The sequence below is a fragment of the Rutilus rutilus genome, assembly GCF_951802725.1.
Source record: "Rutilus rutilus genome assembly, chromosome: 25".
NCBI lineage: Eukaryota > Metazoa > Chordata > Actinopteri > Cypriniformes > Leuciscidae > Rutilus > Rutilus rutilus.
This window is the reverse complement of record NC_140229.1, coordinates 10,605,492-10,627,900: the sequence shown is the minus strand read 5'-3', so window position 1 is coordinate 10,627,900 and position 22,409 is coordinate 10,605,492. Positions and strand designations below refer to the sequence as shown.

The window sequence follows — 22,409 nt, the reverse complement described above, 5'->3', positions numbered from 1 at the left end:
TATTGTTTTGAAAGAATAATGACAAAAATTACATTTCTTGAAATGAATGTCTAATATTTTAATAATATTCGCTTCAAATAACAATATGGCTGCTTCATCAACTTCAATGTGCCCACTAGACAAATACCATTCCTATAAAATTTTATGAATAATACCAACATACTAAATAATAACTTCTTTCAATGTATGTGTTACATTGAGACAAATTAGTAAATGTTCAATTAATGAAAAAAAAAAATAGAGCTGGAAGGGTGCTTCTTTAACAGTTTGAGGCACTAGATACCCTGAGACCAGAATCTACAAACAGAAAATCTAGATATCATTCACATCTTTTGAATCATAGCTTAAACATTCATTTCAATCTGCATGTAAACTCACTCACAGAATTTGATTGAAGACCTTCTGCATGTTAAGTCATTGTATTTATTAAAAGAGAATGGTGTGGTCTAATGAGATTATTCGTGCATAAAGCGTGATGTATTCAATTATATTTCAAGTACCCTTGTTATATAACTCACTATTTGTCTTTGTTTTGAAATACATTTTCTTCAATAATGGCTAAGCCTTTAGTCAACATGAAATTATTTTATGGCTTTCTTTTTTATCAAGCATCACATTCCACTGACTATAACATAAAACTATTATCATTATAATAACTGTAACAGCAATTTCAACAAGAAGGGCTTTAAAGTGAGAGAACTGCTCTCCCGGTAAACAGGAATGTCCAGTTAATAGTCTGGCTTCTTTTGATTTTGGCTTATAAACCTATGAAATAATGCTTCATTTATGTCACGTCCGAATTCTACTTACAACATGACCAGAATTGAAACATATTCTGTGTGTTCTGGGAACAAGAGTTAAAGGGATAGTTCACCCAAAAATGAAAATTCTATCATTGTTTACGCACCCTCAAGTTGTTCCAAACCTGTATGAGTTTCTTTGTTCTGCTGAACACAAAGGAAGATATTTGGAAGAATGTTTGTAACCAAACATCAATGTTGGTCCCCATTGACTACCATAGTATATTTTTTTCCTACTATGGTTAGTCAATGGGGACCGAGATCTGTTGATTACAAACATTCTTCCAAATATCTTCCTTTGTGTTCAGCAGAACAAAGAAACTCATACAGGTTTGGAACAACTTGAGGGTGAGTAAATGATGACAGAATTTTCATTTTTGGGTGAACTATCCCTTTAAAAAGGGAAGGCCAAGATTTGTATATCTTAAATGTTGCAAAGCTATTCCATGCGATAATAAATATAGTGCTTTCTCGATGTCTGGTCCATATTGTGTCTTTTGCAGCAGTTCTAGGAAGGTCAGTGATCAGTCTGGCTGATTATCAATGCCCAGTGTACAGTGTGTGTGTGTGTGTGTGTGTATGTGTGTGTGTTAGCTCAGAGGGGCTGCCTGGATGACCGAGACCTGCTCGGTACAAATTCTTTTTAGTGGTGGGGCTCCACAACTGTCCTCATCCTCCTGCACCTGGAGAAAAAGGAACAATCACTAGCTGACACAGAAAGTTGTTAAAAAAAAATGTAAAAAAAGATTGAATTTGAAAAGGCCCACAACCCAAGGCAGAAGAACTGTCCTTGCATTCATGCTTTATTATCAACCTCTGGCTAGTTTTGTACTGTTTTGTACCTGAGCAGTGAGGGGAAGGAGATCTTCTTTGATCAGTGTTGGCGGCTCATCTGCAATCTCACTTGACTGCAGCAGCGGTTCTAGAAAAAAGAAAGTTAACATGTTGAAAGTGGGTCAACTGACTCAAAGATCTCAGTGAACTTTGTATTTTTAGGAGATAAGAGCGCAACGCATTTGTTCAGAACAAATCAGCATGACACAAAGAGGGAAAACAACTTACAGTGGAATCTAAATAGTTAAGCAAGGTTTATAAAAGCTTCAGGGTTTATGAAACACTGAATATACCTTTGAAAATGAGTAATTTATTTATTAATAATATGAGTAATGAATCTCTCAGAGATTAACATTAAACTAACGTTTAAATATTGAAAAATAATATGAAATTGTAATTTACAAAGTAGTATAATCTAATATAATGAATCTCTCAGCTCTGAGGTCAACATTAAACTTAATGAAAAATGCAAGCTATGAGTCTCACCTTCCATGATTTCCTGGCCGAGGGTGGGCGGCAGTGGGTCATCTGTATGATAGTCTAGACTCTGAGGTGCAGGACTGACCGGCTCACTGGGCGGTAGACTGGAGTTATTGCTGCTGTCTGCAGCTATTTTATGCTGGTATGAGTCGAGAGAACTCTGGTTGCTGTTGTCATCTGAGAAGGCAGGAGGCAGCCAAGAGAAGATTTAAATTTGACATGAACATCATATGGGTTTGGAACAACATGAGGGTGAGCAAACATTGACAGAATTGTAATTTTTGTGTGAATTAACCCTTTAAAACTTGCATCTGTTCACCTTGAAAATCTAATAGTACAGAACAGGCGTTATCAGACGCCTCCTCCGTGGGAAAATTCTTCCGTTGCATTTCTCCACCCACAGACACTTTGCTCTTGTCCTTCTAAAAGACATCGGGTAACAGATACAGTAAATACTGTGGAGGTTCAGTTAATATGTACAGATTATATTTGCATCTACATGTATGAAATGGAAACAACATATTTTTGTACATGCATTTAGCTTATCCAGATGACATGCAGGTACAATTAAAACCAAGAGAAAAGAACATATCAGATGTGTCGTACCTCCTTTGTGTCCACCACAGGAACCCATTTAAATATTCTTAATGATGTATCACCAACTGTGACCCATTTCTTCTCCCTGAAATGGAGCAATTGTGTAACAGGTTTCCTATATACATGACTTGAAAAGCTCTGTCAAGTTTCCATGTTAAAAACGCAACCATGCAGAAAAAAACACTTATCAAGTTTCCAGATGGAGAAAGTTTTGGCTCATCTAAGAGCTGTTTTTTTGGGACATGGGATTACAAGGTCCATTTGTTAATGAGATGACCCCTATCAAATATCCCCATTTATTTCAATAACAAAAGTGCTTCGTTTTGTTGGGCTAAAGCCTTACTGGGTGTGCTTGGATTACTCTTTTGCACAGTAAATGTATAATAGATTATAAAAACAATAAATAAAAATAAAATCAGTTAGCTATTATAGGTTACTGACAGTCCCTACATACTACACTTTTTCATCACATGAAGAAACCTTTTAAAAAACCTTAAGTCCCGCCTCTTTTTGCCACTTGTCCCTTGAGAAAATAAAGACAAGTGCGCTGACATTGGCTGTCTCTTGTGTCAATCAACCAGCATCCTCTTATCAAACTCCTCCTCCTTTCCGACTGAAGTTTCTCTTTTGAAAAACATTTCTCTTTCAAAGTGTCTTGACGTCGCCCGTTATACTCACCATCTCCGTACCCTCTCGATGGCGGCCATCACTTTCTTAATGTCATCTTTAGCGCGACTTCGGGTCTCTGCGCGGACCGAACGACCCGACATTTCTGAATGTTATCGGTACTCTTACTGGAATCGTGTCGGTCTCGCAGTCTGGCTGCACAAATCTCGCATCGCGAGAACTCATACTTTCCAGAGCTTCTTGACAGGTCCCACCTACTTACATAGGGCACAGGTGGCTGCTGTTTTTATTTTATTTATTTTTTAACGTTTTATTAACAACTTTATTATAGTCATTATAATCATATCCAGTGAGTCAACGACCGAATGGCCAAATCATCTTTTAAGGATTATACTTGTTTATAACCTAAATGCTTTAATTTAACTCTAAATAGTTATAGTACCTTTCAAAATAAAAGTCTTCGGGGGCTGGTTTTTTTTATATAACTGAATTAAGATATTAAAATTAGTGTTGTAATTCTTAACAGTTAATAACATTTAATAAAAAGTTAACAGTTTATTATTTCTATTCATTATTTTACAATTATTTAAATAAACCTTTTAATGATTTAATTCTTACAAAACTTTGCAGCTGACAAGTTCCTTAAAAGGTGCTGTATAAAAATTATTTGATTCTAAAATATTCCTATCCCTGTTCAATATGCAGAGAAACGCAAGTAGGCAAAATTATAAAGTCAAACATAATGCAGTTCAAATGCAAAACAGTGACTACATTTAGTCAAATTTGAGGTATGAGATAATAATCTGCCCTTTGACAGGCAGACAGCTAGCTATGCTCATTTAGAGAAATAAGGAGGATGAAAATAATCAAATCAATCAAAAATATATTCATTTCAGTATTACAGCTTGTTGCCTTTGTAGGGCAGTATATTTCCCCTGAAAAAAGTCTCAAAAAGACTACAGAAGAAAATGTAGTGGAAATGGAACAAATGTCATTTACAAACACTTAAAAACATTTGATTTATTCAATAAAATCAGCATGCTAAAGCCACTTCTTTCTGAAACCAAAAACAGACTTGCTTCCCAGTTAAAACAAATCAGCCTTTAGTTCTTTGTTGCATTCAGCACTGTTTCCAGAGCGCTCTGAGCATCTGATATCTGCTGCTGGAGTCTCTGTCTCACTCCATCATTTGTAGTTTTCTTCAGCATGGTCTCCATGTCCTGGATGGCAGCGCGGTACCCGGTTACATTGTGAAAGACGCGAATGGCACGGTCCCCAGTACTCACTAGGAAACGGCTGTTGATGTCAAACTTAAGGTCGGCTATTTGTTCGCTGTGAACACCGTGAAACTCCTCCTCTAGTTCACCAGTGGTAGCACTGTATAAGGCTATATCACAACCGTTTGATATGGCTACTACACGACCGTCGGGTGACAGGGCAACGCGGCTCCCCTCCGACACCTGACATGGCACGGTCCGGAGCAAATATGGGTCCTGCTTTTTCTTATACTCCACATCAGTGTCCCACAGCTTCCATGTGCCGTCTTTGGACACAGTCACCATTCTGTAAAAGGTAGTGAACTGTTATTAGTAGTAGCTATCGATTTATACTTAAATTTGACCGTGAGAATTATAAACTCAATGAAAACTATTGTTTATATATATATATATATATATATATATATATATATATATTTAAATATACATACACCGGTATATATATATATATATATTTGATGAAAAACTAAAATTAGAAAACGTGGCCTTCAAACTTAAGTTGAAGTACTAAAATTGCTAAAACTAAAACTGCTGAGTTGTTCAAAGCATTTCTAAGGATACTGATTTTTAGAAGGCAGCCGTCTGACTCTGAGATGTGAACGGGAACATGGTTTGTGTAACATTAGCAACACATTATTAGCTGTTTGATAACGTAGTGAAGCCAAAGGCTAATCATATTAATCACTGTTATGTGTCCGTAGTTTTAGAAAGCAATACATAAAACACATTACCATTCTGATATATCGACTTGTAGACAAGCCTGTAAAATTAATTCTTCCACTTCTTCTTCTGAATCAGTTTCTGGTTCAAACATATATGGCTGAATTAAACCAGTATTTCCACTTCCCATTGTGCAGCATTTACTACAGTAAAGTTGATCGAGTGGATCTCTGAGCTGGTGTGAGTGAGTGGAGGCGGGGACTAATTTGCATATTCATAGATCCACGTATACTAAATGAAGCAAGGGTGTAGAGTTACATTCAAGCTATTTTAAGGCATGAATAAAAACATTTCACAGGAGAAAACGTTTAAATATGTCATTTTGGTGATCAAAGATGAGTTTTAAGGGATAACCTACAGAAGACTGCCAGGGGACTTTAAGCTAAAATTTTTTTATTAAATTAAGCTAAATAAAATACAATTAACTAAAAAAAGTGACAAAAGTATGTACATAAAATTACTAAAACGTATGTATATATATGTATACACATATATATTATACACACAAAGAGAGAGAGAGAGAGAGTGAGAGTGAGTGAGAGAAAGATGATCTTGCCTTCGAGAGTCATTGGAGAAATCAAAGGAGTAAACTCCAGCTGAGTGTCCCTTAAGGTCAAACGCACGGGTGACCTCTTTGAACTCCCCTGATTTAGCAAAGCAAACCTCCCACACCTTCACATCGGGGGTAAAGCCACAGGAAGCAACAAACCTTATGAGAAGAAATATATATAAAAAATAGAGGTTTAAATCTATTGCATCTGCATTACACTTCTTTAATACCATTGACAGCACATTTCAGTATGAATGTGATGCAGATGTTGCAAAGAGGGTTTCATTATTACGCAAACGTTATTACATAACACATTTGTTTAAATATATTAAAAATATATTTGACCCAATAACACTTGTACATAAGGAGCTGCTCGTATTGCTTCTTGAACTAACCGTCCACACGGTGACACAGCAGCATGCGAGTTGGTCATCTGATTAGTGTTGATAGTAGCCAAAACCTCTCCTTTCAGATCCCAGATCACAATGGTGGTGTCAACAGAGGCAGACATTATAAATTTGCCTGAAAACAGAATCTAAAATTAGTAATTAAGTCTTATGCAAGCTTGCTTGCCTTATGTAAATGACATTTGATACAGTTCAGATGGATTTAATTAATAGAGTCCACTGACCTGTCTCTGCGATTCCGATGTTGATAATGATCCCCTTGTGTTTCTGAGGGAAATCCCCCGGAGCAGCTTTGAAATTGAATGTCCCATCATCTTTTTTAATCATCTTATAGATTCGAATGGTCTCTCCATTAGACAGCCAAGTGATAAACGCTCTAGGGACAAAAAACAACCAGTCAGCAGTAATAACGGTTTAAAAGAGTAACAGAAAACTTGTAGATTTAACATGACAAAATATGTTAATTACATAAATTGGGCGTGTCAATGAGGCCAAACGTACCGACTGTCCGGGCTGAAGCGGACGAGTGTGGCGTGGTCAAACTCGACGTTGGCCCGCAAGCACTTGTGATCTCGGTCAAGGAAGTCTTTAGTGCTCCAAATCCTGATGGTACGGTCATCTGAGGAAGATGCAAGGTATTTTGCATTGCTACTAAAATCCAGGCACGTCACATTGCCACTGTGACTCTAGAAGGGGGGAATGAAATGCACAGAAATACAGATCAACATACAGGAGACAGTTCGCAATCTTGAGATTTAAAATAAGACAATATAACCCAATATAATATCATTACAATTTATATTTTAAAATGTAATTTATTCCTTCCTATGATGGCAAAGTTGAATTTTCAGCATCATTACTCCAGTCTTCAGTGTCACATGATCCTTCGGGAATCATTCTAATATGACGATTTGGTGCTCAAGAAACATTTCTGTATTATTATCAATGTTGAAACCATATGTGCTGCTTAATATTTTAGTCATACATTTTTTCAGAATTCTTTGATGGGTAGAAACTTAAACGAAATGTCTTGTAACATTATATGTATTTTTTTATTTGATGCATCCTTCTTGAATAAGACCATTCATTTCTTTGCCATCCTGGTCTTCTACTGGTTACCCTTGACGTCATGTGTTTACTATATTTTTTTAGATTTGATCACCAAATACCTTGAGAGAGGAAGCCAGTAGCTGGTGTGAGAATGTGTGCTGCTGCGGTCTCTCCTTACGGGGGCGCTGTTGCTGCTTCTGCTTTTTGGAAGGAGCCTTCGTTGCATTTTCCTCCACTGTAACATTATCCAGTTACATAGCATCAAAATAAACTACTCTCCAACCTAAACTATGTCTTTGAAACGAACTTACAACATCGTTATGTTAGTGACAAAAATCAACTTCAAAACTAAAGTTGCTGCTGGCAATATAGAAGAGGGACACACAGACACACTTACCCGGTGCATCGGTGTCTTTCTTCTGTTCGTTTTGCTCCGATAATTCACCTTTCTGTCTACCAACAGCCACGACCACTAACAAAACCAGTGCACCTATCAGTACTGACAGTGCAAAGATCGCTGCAAACTCCATCTTGGCAAGATTTGTGCCACGTTATCACCTCTGACACAGGCAAAGCAGGCTGTATAGAAGCAGATCTGTTTCTCTCTCTTCACTGTAACTTGAGTCGCACTTAGTTCCACTTCACTCCAATGACTCTTCATTGACTATCCTAATGGATAAAACTTCTCGGTGCAGCACCTGTAACGTTATTTGTTTTGAAAATTGCAGAACGTATTATATAAATGACGTGTATAAAATGAAACCTCAAAAGGGGTCTGTTATCTCAGAATGAATTACACTACACGCACGTAATCAAGTGCTAAATATCTCTTCACAGTTCTCCACCGCGCAGCCGCGAGACTCTCTCTTTCGTTGGTGAGCGAATGAAAAGTTCGAGCTGTTAGCGCCCCTAACGGTTTGGAGTCTCAATGATCCAAAGAACGATTAACAAAACATGATTTGATTTTAGGGATACACTACATACTGGTATCTGTTATTGGACGATATTAGAGATTTTTTAATTTAAAGTTATTAGTGGATATTCACACATTTCGAGACAAATCCATACATGCATTTATTAGGACAACTCATTTTTCCTAAAAAAAGGAAAGAAAAAAAAATAGAAAATATTTCCAGTTAGCTCTCACAATACACTATATCCATGTATTGCATTTCTATAGATTCATTCTTTTTGACATCATCACTCCACAGGTGCTACAGAATGACATCAAACAACAAATATAATTTTCGTTATCATTTTGAAAAACTAAGGTCCTCGCTTTTTCTTAAATCATCACCAGACGTTTCATGCATTCATAAAAAATAATAATAATAATCTTTAGCATCTTAATAGTTGGTTGAAATTGTCCACTGGTTTTTCATCAATTCCAACAAAAGGCTTGTGCTGCCCTTAAAGTCACAGTCGTACTTTCAACAACGTGAAGTGCTCATCTGCTCAATTAATAACAAATCCTTTCCTCATATTGGTCCAATTTCCGAAAAGGGACCGTAGCTATAAATTACATCATGTACTTGATTTCTCAGTAGCTGAACATCTGCGGTGCTGCAGTGGTCTGTTGTTGAGGAGGTCCTGTGACTTGCGGCTGAATCTGATGCCTTTGTTCTGGCAGTGGTTGTGGCTGCTCTGACGGTGCCTGAGCGGACTGAACATCCGTCTGGGTGTCATCTATGGTGGTGGCATGATCTCCATCGGCCGGTGCGACGGGCCTCCAGGTTAAAGCGGGCTGTTCCAGCTGGTGGGAGATGGGGTTGACGAAGGTGGTGAGGTTGATGAAATGCGCCACTGATTGCGGAGCCGCGGCCCCCGTGGATCCCACCGCCTCTGACTGGAGATCTGCTGGACGGTTGTGCAGCATGGCTGAACCGCTGACGGCGTCGAAGGTCACGGTGAGGATGGAGCTGTCCAGGGTGAGGGACCGATCGCTCGGAGCGAGGTGGCTGACGGCGACAGGCTGCAGGCTGCTGAACTGGGCGGGAGCGGGTGTGGTGATGGGAGTCACAGTGATGTTGGTTAAACTGACCGAGCTGGAGGGGGCTGGAGGGGCGCTGGGGTCAGCCAACACTACCACCTGTGTGTGAACATTTGACAGAGGAGATTATTCAATATAATTGAATGAAGCAACATGTCCATGAAATGGCATTCGCAACCCATTCTATTTCTGAAATTTCAGAGTGAAATATTCAACAAGAAATTTTTCTTTTGATTTTATCCATCAGGAATTGATTGGATCTAGGGATACTGTAGTGTGTACATATTGGTACCATCTCGGTTATCAGACAATGTTAGAGCTTTTTAAATGTATCAGTATTGGTTGATATTGGATATTTATTTGGGCATGCTCATTTTCTCTATTTTTACATTCAGTCAAATTTGAATATCCATTTTCACACTGTACATTATAATACCTAAATTAACTTTTGTAATTTAAATCATTGATTTTAGTGTTCAGTTTTAAGTTACACTACTGTTCAAAAGTAGGGGGTCGGTAAGAATTGTAAATGTTTTTTATACAAATATTCTTATGCTCACCAAGGCTGCAATTATTTGATCAAAAATACAGTAAAAACAGGAATATTGCAAAATATTTGTAACAATATGAATATATATATTAAAATGTAATTTATTCCTGTGATGGCAAAGCTGAATTTGCAGCATTTTTTTCAAGGGTTCAATTTCAATTGATGAATAGAAAGTTCAAAAGAATAGCATTTATTTAAAATACAAATCTTTTGTAACGTTATAAATGTCTTTACTGACATTTTTGATCAATTTAATGCTCCCTTGTTGAATTTTTCATTTCATTAAAAAATCTTACTGACCCCAAACTTTGAACGGTAGTCTATGCTCAATTTTGTTTTCATGTTGACTTTAATGGGCGAAATGCTAAGAGATCATTTCTGACGGAACAAACCTGCTGAATGCTCTGCACAGCAGAGTTGGTTTCATCTCCCACGGTGTTCGAGAACTCAGTGGTTCTGCTGGTGAAGTCAGCGTACTCGTCTGAATCAGACAGCTCAGACTCGTGAGGCAGGAATTTTGCCCTCTTCTTGGAGGGATTGGAGTTCCTGGAGACTTTTTCCACAGCGAGAGAGCCTTTCTCCAGAGTCAGAGAGGGCTGAATAACAGAGAGAACAACAAACAGAAACCAAATAATGAAAAAAAAACAATGAAATGTCTCTCAAGTCAGAGCAATAGCCTTGTGGACAGCGCTCCAACATGTGGCGCAGATGTGCTTCAGGCGACCAGAGTTCGAGTCCTGGCTTTCCTGTTCCCCTCTCTCTCCACCCCATTGCTTCCTGTCTCATCTACCCTATCCTATCTATTAAAGGCATTAAAAAGACCAACAATATAACCCCAAAAAAATTTCCCTATCCTCCTTTAATTTTCATTCCCTGTCTATCATCATGCAATACAGGTTGTTAAAAGACAAACCTGTGCAATACTAATGGTAGAGGCGTCGACTGTTGATGATTCTTGAAGATCAAAGTCACCCAATCGTACAGTCACAATCTGAAAGATCATATGAAGCTTAGACATATGGCTTTCCATAAGCTCAAACATTTTAAAGGTGTGATCAAAAAATGCAATATGTACGGAGCCCCGCATATGAATATGTATACCATGGCCACAAATTAACAATTAGTTAATTACTAGTATAGTAGTAAATAATTAGTTAGTTACGTCAGGACGTTTTTACTAAATAGCTCCCTCATTTTAAGTAAATCACGCACACAATATAATAATTTGATCGAGGGAGCAAATTAGTTCAATGTGGCCACGATTTACTATAACAAAGGAACAAATTAATAAGTTGTGGAATGAATTCTTAATTCGTGGCAACGATATTTGTTTTTTTTTTCTGGATGTCATGTGCGTGGCTCTGTAAATATGAAATGAAAATGTCTTTTAAAATTAATCACTATCTTGGGATTTCATTTTTTACTTTCATGAATTCGTTAATTTTATTTTCGTCCAATTTACTCTGACTAAAATAGCATGTAATTTACTCAACAAAAACAATATTTATTTGATGAAAACTTATAGATAGTTATCTTGAAAAATATATATATTTTTTATTTAAACATGTATTTACAACCCCAAATCCAGAAAAGTTGGGACATTTTGTAAAATGCAATAAAATCAAGAATCTGTGATTTGTTCATTCTCTTTCAACTTTATTTAACTGACAAAAGTACAAAGAAAAGATTCCCAATGTTTTCACTGAACAGCTTAATTGTATTTTGTACATATAAACAAATTTCGATGGCTGCAACACACTCCAAAAAAGTTAGTTAAAAAAAGTTTATCGAGAATTAACAAATCACAGATTCTATGGCATTTTACAAAACGTCCCAACATTTCTTGATTTGGGGTTGTAATTTAAATGTGTAAAATGTATAAAGAAATGCATTTTTCAACATATTTCTTCTGTCATCTTTAATATCATATCTTTTTTCTAGTCATATTACATATCGTGTTTTAAGTGAATTATAATTGTCATTTTCGTCTCTCATCTCGTCTTTCATCTTAATTATCATTGACAATATCAAAAGAAAAAGAAATATTTGAATCAGTAATGTCATTAACCCTGGCGGCGTGTGGTTGTTTCTCACCTCGGGGTGTTTGCGGCGCATGTGGCGGTTCATGGAGGCTCGTGTGGAGACTTTGGTGCCGCACAGGTGACAGCTCTGAGCCTCCACCTTCTCATGGGTCAACTGCATGTGTTTCTGCAGCATATACTGCGTCACATACTTCTTGTCACAAACGGCGCAAGAAAACGTCTTTCCAACTACAAAAACGAGACAGACGAGAGTAAATATTTGACTGTTTTAGTGTAATTAAACCAAACTCTGTGTAATATTTCAGTGAACTGTACCTGTATGAATAAGCTTGTGCGTTTCCATTGTGTTTCTCTCACTAAATGTCTTCCCGCACAGCTCACACATAAAGTCCTTTGTGCCTGAAGGAATACATTATTATATTTTGAATACATTTTTGTAATATGTATCATATGTAACATTAACATTAACATTATATATTACAGTATGATGTGATCCTCACCCGTGTGTCTTTTGTAATGCTTCAGCATGTTGACTTTCTGGGCAAATTTGCGGTTACACTCTTTACATTCATATTCTTTAATTCCCTTGTGCAGTTTCATATGATGCCGTAGAGCATGTTTTGTCTTCATGCCTGGAAAACACAGATGCATTTATGTCCTAATCCATTTAAAATTGAACTACATGCTGCGTCCCAATTCGCATACTATCCATCCTTAATAGTAATCGAAATTAGAATTATTGTGTCCAAAATCGTAGTGTTGAAATGAGTATTCCAAAGATACCCGATTGGTCTACTTTTTCCGGTAAGAATCCGAAGTGCAGATCCGTGCACACTCTAAAAGCGAGAATTTAAGTAGAACTACAAACACAAATAAAAAGTGTTAAAAAACTACATTGTGAACTTTTGTACAGATAAGTTTGATCATTAACTTTTGAATGCATCATTATGCAAATTGCAAATACATGAGGAGAGTTCTCTGCATGAAAGACCCAGACTGCCAGATCAACGTCCAAAATGGTATAAATTAAATGTGGAGGATTTTAACTGTGACAAGATGATTGGCAAGGCAGTTTAAAAGGTGACAGGATGCACATAACTAAGTGACAGAGCTGTCCGTTAAAGACGCAATTATGACAAAGTAGTATATCCCAAAACTGGCGTACTCCTCTGCTACACACTCAAAATGATGTACTTTTTCTTCACAAAAACAGTATATAATTTTAGGGCATAGTATAAGTAGGTGAACTGGGACGCATTGACAGTGTTTCACATTATTATGCAAGGTGTATTATGGGATGGAGAGGGAGATAAGTGTCCGCACCTTTCCCACACTCTGCACACAGGAAGTCTCTGACGTTGTCATGGACTCTCAGATGTTCCTTTAGCATGTCTTTCCTAGCGAAGGACTTTCCACACTGATCACAGCCATGGCTTTTCACTCCTGCAACGGCCAGAGGGTTTATCACTTTTAATTAAGCCTTGTCTATAAAATGTGATTAAATACTTAAAAAATCCAAGAAATTGTTCAGTTTAGAGCATAATATCTATTTTTCTACCTGTGTGCTAATACTTGTAGTACTAAGACTCACCTGTGTGGATGATTTTGTGCCTCTCCAGGTTGCCGATGCTGTTGAAGATCCGTCCGCACATGTCACACGGATGAATGTATCTGTGAAGAAAGGAATGGCATTTAACTTTCCTGCAAAAAAGAATCTTAAATGTTTTTCTAAAGCCTTGTGAAGAAGCAAATATTTGAAATCCAATCTCTCTGTCTTACTTCTGCACTGCAGGATCGGGCAGGTGGTCTCGGTGGATGACCAGGTGAGCGTTGTACGTGGCCTTCAGAGCAAAACGGCGGTTGCACATTGTGCAGTTGTAACCTTTTTCCTTATGCATGTCCATTATGTGTTTCAAGTAGTCACGACCCTTGGCGAATGTCACCTGATGAAGGTAGTTGAAAAGTGGTGGAGAGAGAATGAATGTTCATGATAAATAAATAAACTATTTTGCTGGGAATATAAGATTAAGCAACATCATGATTTTTACTGTACTTTTTATTTAGCAATTAAATGTTTCTGTGAATCAATTAAATTTGATTCAACGATTTGTTCTACTTGTTTGTTCACCACTCAAAAATGTTCATGGAAGTCTATACATTAAGAAGTGAAATGGATATGCATTTTTATATATCAAAATGTTTTAGTGGAAATATATGTTGGTAAATATTGCTGTTTATTACTACTTATTGTTTATATAGTGGTGCATATAAATGAAAATGAATAAATATAAAAACATGAACTGATTATTTTTTTATCTAGATTTTTACTGTATTCTAATTCTAGCATTACACATTTGAATGTACTTTTCAACAATAAATAAATTAAGTGATAGATACAAATTGTTTTATAAAAAAACAAACAAACACTTTATTAGATACACCTGTTCAATTGCTCATTCAGGCAGATCTAATAAGCCAATCACATGGCAGCACTTCAATGCATTTAGGCATGTAGAGATGGTCAAGGCGATCTGCTGAAGTTTAAACTGAGCATCAGAATGGGGAAGAAAGGTGATTTAAGTGACTTTGAACACGGCATGGTTGTTGGTGCCAGACGGCCAGTGGTCAGGGATTTTCACACACTATGCGTGAAAATGTATGCCATGATGATGCCAGAGGTCAGAGAAGAATGGCCAGACTGGCTCAAGCTGATAGAAAGGCAACAGTAACTCAAATAACCACTCGTTACAACCAAGGTATGCAAAAGAGCGTCTCTGAACGCACAACACGTCGAACCTTGAAGCAGATAGAAGACACACCGGTGCCACTCCTGTCAGCTAAGAACAGGAAACTGAAGCTACGATTCAGATGGGCTCACCAAAATTGGATAGTAGAGAATTGGAAAAACATTGCCTGGTCTGATGAGTCTCAATTTCTGCTGCAACATTCATACGGTAGGGTCAGAATTTGGCATAAACAAAATCAAAGCATGGATCCATCCTGCCTTGTATCAACAGTTCAGGCTGGAGGTAGTGGTGTAATGGTGTGGGGGACATTTTCTCGGCACACTTTGGGCCCCTTAGTACAATTGAGCAATCGATGGCTACTTCCATCAGGATAACATGCCATGTCACAAAGCTCAAATCATCTCAAACTGGTTTCTTGAACATGACAATGAGTTCACTACACTCAGATGGCCTCCATACTCCATACCAGATCTCAATCCAATAGAGCACCTTTGGGATGTGCATTCGCATCATACATGTGCAGTCGATAAATCTGCAGCAACTGCGTGATGCTATCATGTCAATAGGGACCAATATCTCTAAAGAATGTTTTCCAGCACCTTGTTGAATCTATGCCATGAAGAATTAAGGCAGTTATGAAGGCAAAAGGGGCTCCAACCCAGTACTAGCAAAGTATACCTAATAAAGTGGCCGGTGAGTGTGTGTGTATATATATATACTGTATATATATATATATATATATTATACATAAAAAAAAAAACGTCAAAAGACTGAAAATTTCGACACATCAGAACAGTTTAATCAATTATGACATTAGCTCCTACTTTACCTGACATTTCTTGCAGCTGTATTTGTGATGTTCAGGATCGTTCTTCTCATCTTCCTCATCAGAACTGTCGTCACTCTCCTCCATAGAGATGCCAATCTTTTTAATGAAGTCCTCTCTTTCCTGCTCGTCCATTAAGGCGATGTCCTGAAAGAGATGGTTTTGGACTTCATTTAGAGTACACCACAACATATGAACTCTTTTAGAGTAGTCATTATGCTCAACTAGCTAACTAACTTTTTTTAAATGATGCTTTAAGCATTTAAATGCCCCTTGGGTATTGATGGGACGTAGTGGAACCTATTTATTCAGCACTTCCTCCATGCTGACTAGTCAACTGGTCATACTTGATAATGAAAAGATAATTTTGCATGTCACTATTCCTCACCTTAAAGTGTACATGTATGTGATCTCTCAGGACGTCCACACGGAAGAACCTGCGGCCACAGATCTCACAGGTGTATTTCTTGTCCCCGTGGGTTAGTAAGTGTTTGTTCATGTTACTCCGACAGGAAAACACCTTGAATAAAAAGTGATTTATTTGATTTATTTATTCAATGCTACACAGATCTGATATCAACAACAAATATGGTGTCCTTGGTCTAGGAACACCACCTTTCCACAAATGGGACACGCCGAAGGCTCCTTTCTGTATTTGCTTCCCTCCTCCCCGTTCGCTTCAAGCTCCTCTCGTTTCATGTTTTTCGGACCTGTGGAAAAGCAATGGGTGGTGAAAGCCATTAGTGCACACACAGAGCAAGTGACATAATGGTTGATGGTCTTTACCTACAGAAAAGGACAAAGAAAGTTAATGAGGCCTAGCAACAGAGAACTCAAGTAGAGCAGATGTTTGTGTTTATTTACTGATTAGATAAACAGACTTTACCTGCCATTTTACTTTCAAAATCACTTTATATGAATATTCCACATGGGCACAGAGTATTTTCTTGTTTTATTTGAAGCAGAAACGTTCATAACTCACCAACAACATGCCGCCTCTGGTGGTCCTGCATGACATCTTTGCGGTAGAACATCTTATTGCAGATCTCACACGCATACAGCTTCTCTCCGTGTTTCTTCTTGTGCTTGGACAAATTACTGTTAGTGGAGAAAAACCTTGAACATATCTCACACTGGAACGTTTTGTCATCTGCAACAAGAGGGAAACATACAAAATAGATGTTGTGCATACGGTCAAATACATATTGTGTTCGTTTGTACGATACATTTGTAAAATTAATTTCTAAAGGCGTGTTTTATAACTCAAATCATGCAACAAAAAAAAGTCAAATTGTTAATAATTAAGGTCTCATTAGTTAATGCATTAACTAATATTAACAATCAGCAATATATTTTTACAGCATTTATTAACCTTTGTTAATGTTAGTTACTGTAATAAAAAATATTCATGTTCAAGTTAGTTCACAGTGCATTGACTTATGTTAACAGATGTAGTTATGGTAAGATGTGGTAGTAAATGCTGAGATTAACATTATTTATTTATTTAAGATTAATAAATGCTGTAGAAGTATTGTTCATTCTTGTTCATGTTAACAAATGAAATCTTATTGTAGTGTTCACTTTTCATTTAATTAATTACATTACATAGTGAATTAAACAGACAGCTCAAAAAAGTAAATTGACCAATAACTTATTAAAAAAGATATCATAAAATATTATTTTTAATAAAACACAAACATTATTATTATCATCATCAATAATTATGTTAAAAATTATTATTAGTAGTAGTAGTAGCAGTATTAATATTATTATTTATTATGTAAATTTGAATAACTCCCCATAAATATAAAACACAAAAATGTACTTATTATAATGAATGAATATTAAAATGAAACTTTTTTTTTTTTTTTTTTTTACCTGTCCTGCAGTTATGAAATCTTAAGGCATTTTCCACTCGGAAGGATTTCTCACAGGTTGAACATTTGTACCTATACTCTATGTCAGACTAAGAAAACACACACAAATAAAACATATAAAAGACACACAGATATGTGTAAAATGAATGTATCTTGACATTTTAAAACATGCTATTTTTAACTATCAGTAAACATACATTTATTGGTAAAAAAATTGCCATACCTGATTCTTGCTGTGTTTGTAAGATATATGCTGTTTAAGACTCTCCTTTCGACTGAACATCTTGTCACACTCGTCACACTTAAAACACTTATCACCTGTAAGTGACACAAAAGTATTCAGCATATGGCACATCTAATAACCTCAGATGCTGTTATGCAGTGTGATAAGTTATATCCAGAGATGATGGGAGAGTTACCGTGGGAACGGATGTGTCGGTTGAGGTTGCTGCTGTTCTGAAACACCTTACAGCAGAGGCAGCACTGGTAAACTCTTTTATGATCACCACCCTGCCGCAGAGATCGCCTCCTTACACCAGGTCTAACAGAAAAACAGGATCAAGAATTGTTCAAGTGAAAGTACACTACTGTTCAAAAGTTTGGGCTCAGTAAGATTTGATCATGTTTTTGAAAGGAGTCTCTTACGTTCACCGTGGCTGCATTTATTTGAGCAAAAATACAGTAAAAAACAGTATTATTGGGAAATATTATTATAATTTAAATTCCTGTTTTCTATTTTAATATATTTTAAAATGTAATTTATTCCTGTGATGCAAAGCTGAATTTTCAGCATCATTACTCCAGTCTTCAGTGTCACATGATTTTAATATACTGATTTGGAGCTCAATAAACATTTCTCATCATTGAAATCAGTTAATATTTGCCTAATATATTTGTGGAAACATGATAATTTTTTTAGGATTCTTTGATGAATATAAAGTTATTATATATATATAATATTATATTATATTATTTAAAGTAGAAATCTTTTGTGACATTATAAATGTCTTCACTGTCACTTTTGATCAATTTAATGCATCCTTTCTGAACAGTATTTCTTTCTTTCTTTCTTTAAATAAAACAAACCCCAAACTTTTAAAGTAGTGTAGTGTATGTGTTTTAAAACCAAGAGGATGTGACATAAGTGAATCGTAAAGGTTGTCCTTACTTCCCAGAGGAGATGGGGGAGCGTGTCACCCGAGATGTTTTGAGTGGCGGGCCGTCTCCAGCCACCATGACCTCTTGGACATCCAGTACAGTAAGGGGAACATCAGGAGCCAAAGTACTGAGAGGCGGCTCACCGGATGCAGGAACAGTGGATTCTGCTAGATGGGAAGTGAAAAATAAAGCTCATTCAAACTATTTTTCGTGTGCTACTTCTCTGCAAAACGTTGCCGATCAAACCCCTTTATACCCCTGAAATCCCCACCTCACCTTGATCGGAATCAGCTGATCCACTCGGCGCAAGTTTCTGTGCTTTTGTCCGTCTTGGTCTGCCTTGTTTTCTGGTTGGCTCTGGTGGGGTGGGGGCAACGTTGGCCGTATTGTTTTGGGGTAGCGCCTCTGCAACCTGCTGGACAGGTGCGTCTGCAGGGGTTTGGCAGAGCAGTTGCTCTGGGACAGGAAGGGTTTCTGTTGGTGGCCCCTTCACCGGAGGGACTCCAGGTTTGCAGGATACGATTTCTGAAGAGGCAAAACGATTAAGCATACGTATACTGCACACTGCACAGATACTTTAAAGCACACATACCTGTTGGAGGTGGAAGTACAGGTGACCTAAGAACAAGCCGATCCATTTTTTTGGCATAAAATGCCCCATACCAGACTCTCAATTCTGTTCCGGGCAGAACATCCTGAAATGGAGGAAATGAAAGAACAATTCGAATAAATTGCCATTTGAAGTTTACTAGAACACTGCAATAAATAATTTTCATTTTACAATATAAGTCATGCATTATTTGATAGCATAACTATCTTCACTATATAACCACAGTGCTATGAAAGGAACAGAAGTGACAGTGCGGCATCAATGCACCTGTGATGTATTAAAGTAAATATCATCATCTTGCTGGTAGGCCGTCAGATTTTGGTGTTGGTGGTCTGTGGCAGGCCGAACCAACATCATCCAGTTACAGTCATCTTCATTGGAGGAGTCAAAACACACCACCGATCCGTCCTTCTGGAATATCTAAGATACACAATAGAGAAAACATTAAGTATAGGTCATGTGGTTAGGAGTGACATATTAATGGTCTATTGTTTACCTTTAAAGGAAATGCACCCTCAATTTGAAGGCTTGGAACCCTCTTGGCCTCAAAAGGGCCAAATCGAGTCCTTTTAACCAGCCGTCTAAGTACAAACACGCCTTCGTTCCCCTCCTCAGCTGATCTGATCTCCAAGCTGTCTGGTAAGGATGACCTGGAACATGGACAATGATTATGTTCTTCAGTAAAAATTTCATATGCAGCCAAAAGTGTGGAATAATTAAGAATTTCTTAATGTTTTAAGAATTTCATAAGATATCTCTTATGCTCAAGTAGGCTGCATTTATTTGAACAAATATATAGTAAAAAAAAATGTGAATAGAAAGCTTTAAATGTTTCTTGACCAGCAAATAAGCATGTTAGAATGGTTTCTTAAGGATCATGTGACGCTGAAGACTGGAGTAATGACAGCTTAAAATGTCCCTTTGCCAACTGTATTTATGATCAAATAATGCATCCTTGGTGATCATAAGAGAGAAATGTTTTCTCTTAAACAATCTTACTGACCCCAAACTTTTGAAGGATAGTGTACAGACAAAATGTATGATATTTAAATTTGTAATATATGTAGCGAAATGTTTTTTTTTTTTATTAAAATTGTACAAATGTAAAAATGTTATGCTTTAATTATGTATGATCATTAGCTTCTCATCTCACAATCCCCCTGCAGTTCTTCCATTAACCCCAGTTTGGGAAACCCTGGCATAATGTAATGCTTAATGCATAGGCCTACTGTTATTGTCATAATACAATTCAGCGATAAATGTCACAAAGGCACTAAGAAATTCAAGCACCTAGTCCAAGAATTTCCCATTAAAAGAAATACCAAGTCGTACATATATACTGATAATAAACATGAGACAGTCAATATATGGCCTTTGAAAATCACACATATGACCATCTAATTGGGGTCATAGCTCTCAGGCGGTGCTAAGACCCTTTTTGAGGGTATTTGGCCAAAAGCCACCCATGTCCGCTCACCGTGCCCGACTTAGAACAAATGAGTCCTTCACTGTGACGATGGGTCCCAGCTCAGGACACTCAGAGTCATGGTACTGCCCGCAGTCCTCACACCCTGCAGGAAGAAGAGTCACATGCAATATTATGCCATGTACTTGAGTAAAACAAGGACACTGCAAAAAAGCTCACTAGTGACAATAGGGATACAATAATGTTTCATGCATATTCATAAACAAGCAAGATTATATATGTGCACTTACAAATAAACTCATCTGGTGTCTGCTCTGCCATTCTGACACCCTAAAGATGATGCATCAAATATGTACATTAGTTTTAGTACTTATTAATAACACACACACACACACACACACACACACACACATATATATATACACGCACACATACATATACATATATAGTTATACATATAAAACACATCTGAGACCATTTCAAATTATATTTTGAAACATATGACATTAAAATATTAAAAACATGCAGGTTCTTAGAAATATAAACTTTCTTTTTCATGTTGACTACATATATTGGAAAAATGTAAAACCATTTTCCACAAATATTATTTAATAGCTAATAAATAAATAAATAATCATTTGGTAAACATCCAATTATTAAAGTACTTAAGTAATTTGTTACAAATATAATAATAATAAAATACTATGTCGAATAACTTATGCTATAACATTTATATTTTCCCCTTATATATTTGCCTTTAAAATTAGGCTTTTTTGTATATATATATTTTACCATATATTATTTTTTATATATATTATATATATAAATGACATGAATTTTAAAAACGTTCATCGGGTGTATTTAAGCATTTGGTATGAACTGGGTTTTTACTATATTTTTTATATAACTTTATAAATCTGGACTAAACATATGCCTAGTATGTATAAGGAGAAAATTATTTGAAATAATACGTTTAAAATTATAAGTCCTTCAGGTCTAAATGCAAAAACAATTAAAAGCACTTTTCCATTACAACGTTGTGTTGATTGCATTGCTGACAGTCAACAAAACCCATTACACAATGCAACAGATTTTGTTGATGCTCCCAAGATCAACAATCACAACGCATGACGCTCTTTATCAACGCAGTACAGGGAGCTGTCCGCGAATGAAACGCCTGTAAGCAGCCAGGGAAAGAGTACAATACGGACCGATGCGGACAGAATCCGTGATTTGGGAAGATTTCAAACTGTAGCCGGGTTTTAACTCCGATCTCAGGCTGCGCTCGCTCTCTTTCAGCAATGCAAATGTAACAAAGAACAATCGGCATGGCGGATGGAATGGAGACGCAGCGCTCATCTGGAGCCAGAGCGTTTGAAAGCGCAAAGCACAACAAACTCGCTTCGCTCACACTTTTCATTGCTGCTGCACCTTTGAATGAGGAGCATTTGGGGATTTCGTTCAATGCGTTTGAATATAACTACCTCACAAGTTTAGCATAAAGTCATTACCTGTTTTCCAAACGTCTACACATTTAGTGAATCCTGACTCCGGGTTCCAATCCGCTCCAGAAACCGCGCAGGACCGGAAATAAGACCCGCGAACTGCATTATGGGAAGTGTAGTTTTTCCTCATGCGGACCACTGTAAGATTGTCATCAATATTACAGCTTATTAATTATATTATGTAGACACACAAAATAACATGTCTGACTCTGAATCCTATTTTGACAGCAAAAACGAATGCAGAAACAAACTGGAGTTTTCAGTCAGCGTTTACTGCTCAAACCAATAGATATGTTAATGAACATAACATAAGCACAGGCTTACATTCATTATGCA

The 22,409-nt window shown here is 36.9% G+C and overlaps 3 protein-coding genes across 4 annotated transcripts; all 3 read right to left on the bottom strand.

Annotated features, from left to right (window-relative positions):
• Positions 1-39: 39 nt before the first annotated feature.
• bcl7ba (BAF chromatin remodeling complex subunit BCL7B a) lies at positions 40-3,551 on the bottom strand. The gene is made up of 6 exons (XM_084401049.1): positions 3,390-3,551; positions 2,721-2,796; positions 2,434-2,536; positions 2,121-2,291; positions 1,643-1,722; positions 40-1,483 (listed from the first exon to the last, which is right to left on the bottom strand). Exons 1-6 carry the CDS (start codon positions 3,479-3,481, stop codon positions 1,391-1,393), a joined length of 615 nt encoding a protein of 204 aa, XP_084257175.1. The 5' UTR covers positions 3,482-3,551; the 3' UTR covers positions 40-1,390.
• Positions 3,552-4,338: 787 nt separating this feature from the next.
• tbl2 (transducin beta like 2) lies at positions 4,339-8,219 on the bottom strand. Its single transcript, XM_084399843.1, has 7 exons — positions 7,740-8,219; positions 7,462-7,577; positions 6,794-6,978; positions 6,517-6,668; positions 6,281-6,407; positions 5,892-6,044; positions 4,339-4,901 (listed from the first exon to the last, which is right to left on the bottom strand). Exons 1-7 carry the CDS (start codon positions 7,870-7,872, stop codon positions 4,442-4,444), a joined length of 1,326 nt encoding a protein of 441 aa, XP_084255969.1. The 5' UTR covers positions 7,873-8,219; the 3' UTR covers positions 4,339-4,441.
• Positions 8,220-8,398: 179 nt separating this feature from the next.
• On the bottom strand, positions 8,399-22,160 carry prdm15 (PR domain containing 15). Of its 2 annotated transcripts, none has more exons than XM_084400914.1 (24): positions 22,080-22,160; positions 20,859-20,898; positions 20,620-20,713; positions 19,639-19,792; positions 19,410-19,562; positions 19,125-19,227; positions 18,809-19,057; positions 18,543-18,699; positions 17,794-17,915; positions 17,598-17,692; positions 17,376-17,463; positions 16,480-16,647; positions 16,113-16,207; positions 15,886-16,017; positions 15,501-15,644; positions 13,704-13,867; positions 13,516-13,595; positions 13,248-13,367; positions 12,425-12,556; positions 12,240-12,323; positions 11,977-12,152; positions 10,796-10,873; positions 10,275-10,478; positions 8,399-9,431 (listed from the first exon to the last, which is right to left on the bottom strand). In XM_084400914.1, the coding sequence occupies exons 2-24, from the start codon at positions 20,887-20,889 to the stop codon at positions 8,883-8,885; spliced, it is 3,372 nt and encodes a 1,123-aa protein (XP_084257040.1). In that variant the 5' UTR covers positions 20,890-20,898; positions 22,080-22,160; the 3' UTR covers positions 8,399-8,882. The 2 variants fall into 2 exon arrangements, with proteins under 2 accessions (XP_084257040.1, XP_084257041.1); XM_084400915.1 differs by having other exon boundaries at positions 18,543-18,696; positions 22,080-22,151.
• Positions 22,161-22,409: the final 249 nt, after the last annotated feature.

Excerpts from the sequence above, each read along its gene's own strand:
- bcl7ba (XM_084401049.1), bottom strand. The coding sequence starts at position 3,481 with ATGTCGGGTCGTTCGGTCCGCGCAGAGACCCGAAGTCGCGCTAAAGAT. Across the intron at positions 2,537-2,720 it reads CTGTGGTGGACACAAAGGAG|AAGGACAAGAGCAAAGTGTC; the intron begins GTACGACACATC and ends GATGTCTTTTAG. Across the intron at positions 1,723-2,120 it reads CGGCCAGGAAATCATGGAAG|AACCGCTGCTGCAGTCAAGT; the intron begins GTGAGACTCATA and ends TCTTTTTTCTAG.
- prdm15 (XM_084400914.1), bottom strand. The coding sequence starts at position 20,889 with ATGGCAGAGCAGACACCAGATGAGTTTATTT. Across the intron at positions 20,714-20,858 it reads GACACCAGATGAGTTTATTT|GGTGTGAGGACTGCGGGCAG; the intron begins GTAAGTGCACAT and ends TTCTTCCTGCAG. Across the intron at positions 17,916-18,542 it reads TCCCCCATCTCCTCTGGGAA|ACCTGGTGTAAGGAGGCGAT; the intron begins GTAAGGACAACC and ends TTTTTCTGTTAG.
- tbl2 (XM_084399843.1), bottom strand. The coding sequence starts at position 7,872 with ATGGAGTTTGCAGCGATCTTTGCACTGTCAGTACTGATAGGTGCACTG. Across the intron at positions 6,669-6,793 it reads CGCTTCAGCCCGGACAGTCG|AGCGTTTATCACTTGGCTGT; the intron begins GTACGTTTGGCC and ends TTTTGTCCCTAG. Across the intron at positions 6,408-6,516 it reads CATCGGAATCGCAGAGACAG|GCAAATTTATAATGTCTGCC; the intron begins GTCAGTGGACTC and ends TTCTGTTTTCAG.